At 32.6% G+C, this 8554-nt stretch overlaps 1 protein-coding gene across 3 annotated transcripts in view; it reads left to right on the top strand.

Moving 5' to 3' along the window:
- LOC136272524 (uncharacterized) overlaps positions 1–8326 on the top strand; it is a 30879-nt gene extending 22553 nt beyond the window's left edge. For 2 of the 3 annotated variants that reach the window (XM_066074218.1, XM_066074219.1), the window contains exons 6-16: positions 432–533; positions 1509–1799; positions 2935–3064; positions 3511–3691; positions 4304–4947; positions 5250–5522; positions 6253–6373; positions 6661–6874; positions 7085–7351; positions 7544–7603; positions 7909–8323. In XM_066074218.1, the coding sequence (XP_065930290.1) occupies positions 432–533; positions 1509–1799; positions 2935–3064; positions 3511–3691; positions 4304–4947; positions 5250–5522; positions 6253–6373; positions 6661–6874; positions 7085–7351; positions 7544–7603; positions 7909–8000 (2375 nt within the window). In that variant the 3' untranslated portion in view covers positions 8001–8323. Of the gene's footprint in view, positions 1–431; positions 534–1508; positions 1800–2934; positions 3065–3510; positions 3692–4303; positions 4948–5249; positions 5523–6252; positions 6374–6660; positions 6875–7084; positions 7352–7543; positions 7604–7908 lie in introns of all 3 variants that reach the window. The other variant, XM_066074220.1, reaches the window with a different exon arrangement.
- The last annotated feature ends 228 nt before the right edge of the window (positions 8327–8554 follow it).

Genomic DNA, 8554 nt, shown 5'->3' on the forward strand with positions numbered 1-8554 from the left:
GCTACTGATTCCGTATATGCAATATATTTTACAAATATTGACTGGGGTTGAGAGCAACATTCTTATATTAGCCCCCGAGGGACGAAATATTGACCGCTAAGCGATTAATTAGAATAGAGGAAATATACCCTAGATAGTATTCCTAGCCGGTCAATATTAAAAAAATATTGACCGGACGAACTTATATTACAAGTATTGACTATTTGTCTATACATGTATATAGTTATGTATTGAGAATGCACTACTGAATATAAAAATGTTGAATTTTGCAATTTAATGAACATTTCATTTCTTAGAATCACTCAGCGACGAACCCCCCCCCCCCCCAAATAAAAAAAAAAATATTCAACGAATAAGGATGAATACCAATTATATCTCAGAGCAGGAAATTCAATAATTTGATTGATTAAATGTGATTTTTTTTTTATCAGAGATAGCTTGTTCCGAAACAAAACCATGTTACCCAGGCAACTGTCCAAGTGTAGACAACTGTCAGTGTTCGGAGGGTTTTGGAAGTCCAAACTGCACGACGAGTAAGTAAACATAAGTACATCACCACTGTGCTTGTAGTCTAAGTAAACATAAGTACATCACCACTGTACTTGTAGTCTAAGTAAACACAAGTACATCACCGCTGTACTTGTAGTCTAAGTTAACATAAGTACATCACCGCTGTACCTGTATTTTAAACATTAAATCAATTTGATGAAGTCAATTGTTGTCTTTGCAAATGATGAAACAGAATTGCTAAAAAATGAAACTTTGGGTTGCTTGGATATTTTTCTCAATGTTTCTTAGCTTTCTTAAAAAAACATACATGTTCACAGTCGGTAGAAAAAAAACTTTATTCGTAAAGAAGAACATACGTTGTAACTGTGGCATATGCCAGCCGTCCATAGTCGCCATTTGCATTCGATAACAAAGTGTGAAAAATCTAAAGTAGAGGATTTATCGTTTTTGAAAAGACATTGTTTTCAGGTTGAATCTCATTTCAATTAAAAACGTTTTGAAATTAAATTGCATATGGTGGATGTTGAAAGATAGAAAAGGCAGTGGTATCAAAAGAATACATAGGACAAATCGTTAAAAATATTCAATTAAAAATACATGAAAACAAATAAGTTACATTTAAGGAATTTAATTTTAAAACGAGTTTTTATAAGGTAACACACTACATAAAAGCTTATACGTTTTTGATACGTCACAAGATCTAGATTTAAATGATTTGTTGAACTGTTTGCAATGATTGTTTTGGATGAATATTATCTTCTTATCAGGCATCTTAACCGCAGATCCGTCTTGGTTCAAATCTACTGAATCATTTTTATGAAACTCATAATTATTTTTTATCCAAAATTGCATGCTTTCGTCTATATGACTAAAATAAATCTTATATATGGTGCTATTTTTCCTAATCAATGAAAAATCTGCCGATTTGAGGTGTACAGAGCCACCTTAAAAATTCGTTCTTTGCTATTTATCAGTTATTCTATATATAACTATTTTAGTCTTGGCCTCGCCAATAATCACATTGGCTTCAGCAGTGCTGGCTTATAACCACCCAATGAAAAGGATGGATATTTATAACTACACTACTGACGCCACGACTGAAAGTGGTACCGGAAGTGGTGATAGCGCTTCCATCTGGGCTAATTTCGATCGATTCAATAAAATCAGAGGAACTGTGTCCGCAGCATTTGGCATGGAGTCTAAACTATCTGCGCTACCTAGCTATGTCACCAGCTCCAAGATTGGGGTGGCTGTAGCAACAATGGAATGGCAGTTGGAGAAACTCATAAGTATATAATTGTGTTATTAATGACCCTTATTTGTACATATCTGATGTATATGTATTGTATAATTCTAGTTTATTGATTAACAACCGGTTAAATGAGACATTTGAGGCTTTTAATATTTGCTATAATAATGACAACCAACTATTTCGTCCAGATTTGACCTTGTGATGACCAAGCTTAACTCTTAAATTTAGTCAAATCTTGCATTTAACACTTGACAACGTATCAAAACAAACATGTTTATTAAACTCTCATTATCTTATTATTACACAAGATTTTGACCCGTGCGTGTACGGGTTGACATAGCATATGATATCGGACATTTACGAAATAGCTACATCGACAAACCGTATATATTGTTGATATTTGCATAACCAAGTTTTAAGCCTAATGCTATTGATTACACAACACTCTGCTGAGTTGGAATAATGTAACTGTGTCTGGGGAAAGGCCTTCACCACAGTTAAAATGCCTCCAACATACCCGTAATGTAGCAGAAAATTGCAGAATCGCTCCAAAACGATTTTGGAGAAAATTAATAAAGTTACATTGGAAAAAACAGTCAAATTGTTCATAACAAACATTTTGAAGCTGTAAATACCTTTTTCGAAAAGTTTATTTCTCTAATTGCAGAATTCAACAAACTTTTTTTAAACACCATGTTGACATTCGAAACTCTCGGGATTTTGTTTAGATAAATGCACTGTGTTAAAGTTATCTCCCGTATTTACTTTGGTGAACAGGAAAAAAGTTCGAATGAAAATTTAAACGCATTTGTTTTATTATCTCTGAGTTTATCCATGCAAATGTGATATTGTGGAAACATAAAATAAAGAGCCTCTCGTGATTATATGTGAATGTAATGCGCATGCACAAAATTGTAAAATCCAAAAAATTCAGATGATTTCCGGAATTTTTTTTTAGAAATTTTCGTTGAATATTAATTAGCGAAGCTTGATTGAGAAAAATAAAAACAAATTGGTAATCTCCCAGTACCAGTGACGTTTAGAATATATCATACAAAAGACAGTACTCTTCCGATTAATCGGTATTAAAGCCCAAAAATTCGAGTCTATTATTTTAATATAGTAGTATAGATGTGCTTTGAGTTTTACTGTATTTCGTGTATTTGTTTTAGACGGTGTACTAACTAGACAGGGAGGAAGCTCTAGAATATGTAGAGAGGTTTCTACAAACAACCCAGGAAGCACCTTAGAAGAATGTCAGATAGAGTTCACCAACGTTCTGATCATCGACAGTGGAGATGTGTAAATAAACATATGTTACTATGAAACAGGCGGTAAAATGTGAGGTTTAAAATTGGAATAAAACAGCTCGCTAACATCCAGAACAAATGAGTTCTTTACAGTTTTCAACATCTAATAGAATGGTGTTTACTTTGAAAAAGATGGATAAATAGTAACATTAATAACAAGTAACATTGATGGGAAGTTCAGCCACCTCAACCTGACCTTTACAATTACAAATCTTAAAAGTTTCTAACATATAAATGGAGAAATATTAAAATTTTTATTGATATTTTTTTCTTAAAGAATAAGTATTTTCTTGAGTAACATGTAATTAAAGAGAGCGCTATGATTTAGATTCTTTCTTTTATTCAAAAACTGTCAAAACATTATCTTTACACAAGACGTTTTCATAAATATATTGTAGAATTTCTTCATATTAAACACTTACATTCATTTGTTCACAGATTCAAATTGACATTTCAAGTTGAGAATGGTGGGTTTGAAAATCTGAGAGGAAATATCCGTCTACAATTCACACAAGAGAGCTCTACGGCTTCGAAGTCTTCCGTTACGTATAGAATAGATCTGGACAAACCTACAGTAACCACCAACACAGCCTTCATTGTCGATGAACCGTTCACAAGAGTAAGCTGTGTTTTCATCTCATTTTGTTCCTTTTACATGTGAATAGAATATGAACGAATCATTCATGAAGACTAATGTAAAGATCAAGATTCCACAATCCTCGTTTTACATATAATTTAATTGTTGCAAAGAGAGAGAGAGAGAGAGAGAGAGAGAGAGAGAGAGAGAGAGAGAGAGAGAGAGAGAGAGAGAGAAAAAAAGAGAGAGAGAGAGAGAGAGAGAGAGAGAGAGAGTTTGCTTTTTTATTCTTAGATCTGAGAATTATAATACTATTTTGAATCTTGTCTCTTATAAAGCACTTTGCTTAAAATACCTATTCTCGATTTTGCTTACATGAATTTCATGTCTTTTTTTCCCGCAAATGAATGAACCGCATTTTTTTTAAAAAGCACAAATTTGTGTTATTATTAAGAAGATTGAATAAGGTAGTAAATGAAAATCATCATGGTTCAAACGTCATTCACATAAATATCTTATGAAAGCTTAGACTTGATTTTCGTTTATAACTGTGTTTTTATTATTGCAATACATTAAAACTATCTCTCTCTCTTTTTTTTTTTTTTTATAATAAACCAAAACAAATCATCTGAACATGAAACAATCAAATTACAGACCCAGATTGTTACCCGTTGGTCAGGGTGGACTGACTCTCTGGCAGGAATGGAGTCGTACAACTGGGAAATATTTGAACTTCAAAATAAGAGCGGAACTCAGCGATATGCAAAAAGGAGCAAAACAGATTGTATAAATCCACAGCTTGGAGCCGATTGCAACCCATTCCTAGATCCCATATTCAGTAAAAAATTTGATCACACTGGTGGGGAATTGTCAATGCCTTACACACCACAAAACCCGGGTGTCTTTGCCATGTTATTAGAAGCTTCAGACAAAGCCAATAATTCAGACTACGTCTCTCGATACGTAGTATATGATCCAAGTTCAACGATAGAGATACAAACAGGGGATGCTGACATTAAAGCGCTGTCTGGGTCCAAAAACGCAAGCTTTAAATGGCAAGTGTTATCCTCCTCGTCGCAGAATGGCCTTAATCTAGAATTTTCCTGGAGAGGTCATTTCATCAATCGTTTACATCATGAGGGAGGATTTCTTAACACCATTGAGATCTATTCTCCTCAATTACAGGACAGTAATACAGGCGACAATAAATTCCCCAAGACTGCCAACGTGAAATATAACATCGTTGGCGAAAACGGTCTGACTGGGAGATTGATTCCAAATGAACTCGGAATTACAAAGTTAGTTACGAATCTTGTAATCTTTGATTGATGGATCTTACCGCCCCATTCTCTATCTTTAAATACAAATCCATGCATTATTTTTACACACTAGTTAATATGTGCATCTATGAAAAAGAAATCTTTTTTGCATTATTTAACCATTGCGTTACTTTAGTTAGCAATTTTATCTTTTAAAACGTAAACAATAACTAGGTGTCAAATAAACTTCTAGTACATTATAATTAAAGTAGTAATGGGAATCCTATATAAAACTAAGCATGCTGATATTAATATTTAAAAACATGTCTAAAATAATTTAGATTTCAAACTTATCTTGATGAAACTGGAGAGCAGAAGGTTGACATCTACACGGGAGTTAGCTGGGTAGACCAAAATATTAAAACCACTGCTTCCTTTCCATTGGCGAAAACTGTTTCAGAGGGTGACTTTGTCACGTTGTGGGTAAAGGCCGAAGACAAGATTGGAAACATTAAACTTTCTTCTCTTCCTCTCGGATTTGACTCCAGTAAGCCATCCATTTATGACCAGAGTTTTATGCCGGATATGGGAACCAAATATATATACGGTAGCAAGTGCGTATGACGTAGATTTGTTTTCTGAAAAATAAAGTTTTCGTAAGTTAAAATATTTAACATCAGCTGATCTTTATGTCAACTAGACAATGTTTACACCTATTTATTTTTAATTGAACGTATGTAAAGCATTCTTCGGTTAGCTTGTTAATTTAATAAAGTGTAAGTATTTCTATCTGACAGATAATATTAGTTACTATTAACATTCATTTTATATCTCCCTTTATGTTTGCAGTGGAAATCTGTGACGTTCAGTATTCAGTAATACATATTAGATTTGATCAAGGCATGTGAGCACGTGTTTTGAATAAATAGATTATTGTTAGAAATAATAAAGCGTTTAAACCTACTTAGCGAATTTGATATGTTCTTTGAAAAAAGATGAGTAATATTAATCCAATCTCAAAAAAATTTCTCCGCAAAATTTCTGGCACTACTTTTACCCACGAAAGCGCTATAAATAGTTTAGTGCCGGTATTAAATTTGTCTACACACTATTGTGTTACAGGATAACGATAGTATTGCTATATATGACCTTTGAATGTTGTCATACATGTAGTTACAATGTATAGAAGTATTTTTAACCTTCAGTAATAACGACTAGATTAGGAAACACTTCACTGGCCTTTTGTCATTACCCTGAGCACAAATATGGTAAAAACTGCACACATGACCACGGTAATTGATTAGAATGTGGCTGTTTTATAATGTTACTAATTGAATTTTTTAGATTATGGTTTAAAACTGAGGATGAACATAGCGGCATATCTCAAATCTCTTTCAACATCATTAACAAATCCAATAACACCATAGCAGCAAACGGCAGTGTTCCAGTAAACACATCGAACGTGGTTAGTATGTTAAATTGTCTCTTGCAGCTCTTTCATCAAAGTACTGAAACTACTCAAGGTAGCATAATTCTATTAAAAAAATATGGCCCGTTGGCAAATTTTAAAACATTGCTAATTTAGTCCCAGTGAAACGTATGATCATAGTCATTTATTAGATAGTTCTAATATTTTAAGTCACTCAAATTTGTCAAAAACTGACAAATTTCCTACTCATTTATAGGAATGGTATTTACCTGAAAACTTTTCTTTTAATAAAACTAATTATTATCAACAATTTGCTTTTTCAGGAAAGAGGATTTTCGAATGAACGCTATCAAGTTCGGGATACGTTTTATTTTTACCAACACGAGATAGAAATTAACAATTGCTGGTTTAGGGTCCCGAAATCAAGGCAAGCTACCGATCGCTTTGAAGTGGAAATTATTGCATACAACGGTGCCATGCTTCAGTCTCGACAAGCGATTGACGTCAATTTGAACAGTTTTAAAGGAATTGGTCAATGTAAGAGGCATTCATTATTTTCATCTTCAAGTGAAATGATTGAAATTAAACATTTCCAAGTTAAGATCAATCTCTTTTAAACAGTTAGAATTTAACATTGTGACATTTTTTGTACAAGAGTAATTATGCCATTGTGTATTGGATACACCGTAACAAATATTCAACTATATTAACTTATTTGCAATTAACATTTTCATTTAATACGAGTAGATCAAGCTGTGAAGGACGTAAATCTTCTACAAAACACAGGGAACGGCGTCCGTTTTAGCTTTAATTTGACCGAATCATGCTACAGACGACAGAACATTATACTGAAATACAACGATGGCCAGGATCACAAGAAGTTGATAAATCCCTCCGCGGACAAGTACGACCTTTTTGGTCTTCAGCCCTCCAACGCTTACAACGTTAGCTTTGTAGTTGAATACGACGAAGGGGTCATAAGTGATCCGTTTTACTACTCTTTTAGGACCGGAGGTAAGTAACAATGATTTAAAGACATTTGAACTTTTGTACCTTGTGTACTTTTTGTTATACTTAAAAGTGCATTCCCATCCAATCCTAGTAATTGCTAATCTGAAGTATTTGCTCTGCAGAAAAAAATAAGACAAATACAAAATTAAACTGTTCGATCATATTACAATTATAAGTATTTTCTTTTGTTCAAAGCTGCTGAAAGGCACGTTAGCGAAAATTTGACAACAGGCGGAATAGCTGGAATCGTTGTAGGTGAGAAAGACTCTAAAAATAAATAATTACAAGCAAAATAAAATGTAAAAAGTGTAAAAGATTAAGTTAAAACAGATTACTGTCAGTATCAAAAAATGAAATCAGTAATCTTTGATAAAATCAATGACAACTACACGAAGAGATAAAACGAATGATTCTATTGACGATAACATTGATTTAGATTTAGCTCTACAGAACAAATATGTACGATATTTACAATGTACGTAATGATACAGGCATCTTTGCTTTATTTAAACATTAAAATTATGTGACTGTTTTTAACGAGATGTTTATTATTGTTTAAGCCATATGTCTATTGCTGTTGTTTGCTGTCTTCATTTTGGTGATGTGGAGAACCGGTCGTCTCCGAAGGTGGAAGTTGTCGTTGTGTAACTAGGATTTCCAAGCAATTATGAAGACAATCTCTTATCCAAATTTCTTTAATGATGTTATATTTTTAGACTATGTAATATATTATGATAAAATAAATATAACATAATTGTATAATATCAAGTCATAACATACATTTGTACATTATTACAATATAATTATCTATAAATTTCCATTGCAATATACACGTTTTATCATTCCCATATACATATTATTTTATTCAGTTCAAGATCAGAAAAAACACAATTAAGGGAAATAACTCATATCAATTTTAACAAACAAATGTTATCTTTCTTCTACAATAAAATATTAAAATTCACAATTATAAATCATACCAATTTATGGAATTGAGTCCGGTTCTAAACACTGTTCAAGTATCTTCAATAACTGATGTTAATTGATCTGAATAATAAAATATATATCTAAATACATGTTTCTTACATATATTTCCTATTCACAATATAAAACACTTTAATATTCCCTTAGAAATATTTACTTTTATGTATTAAGCTGTATTTCATTGGCTTGTCCATCAGATTTATCAACATCTGACACAATGAA

This window comes from Magallana gigas, chromosome 10 (assembly GCF_963853765.1).
Source record: "Magallana gigas chromosome 10, xbMagGiga1.1, whole genome shotgun sequence".
Taxonomy (NCBI): Eukaryota; Metazoa; Mollusca; class Bivalvia; order Ostreida; family Ostreidae; genus Magallana; species Magallana gigas.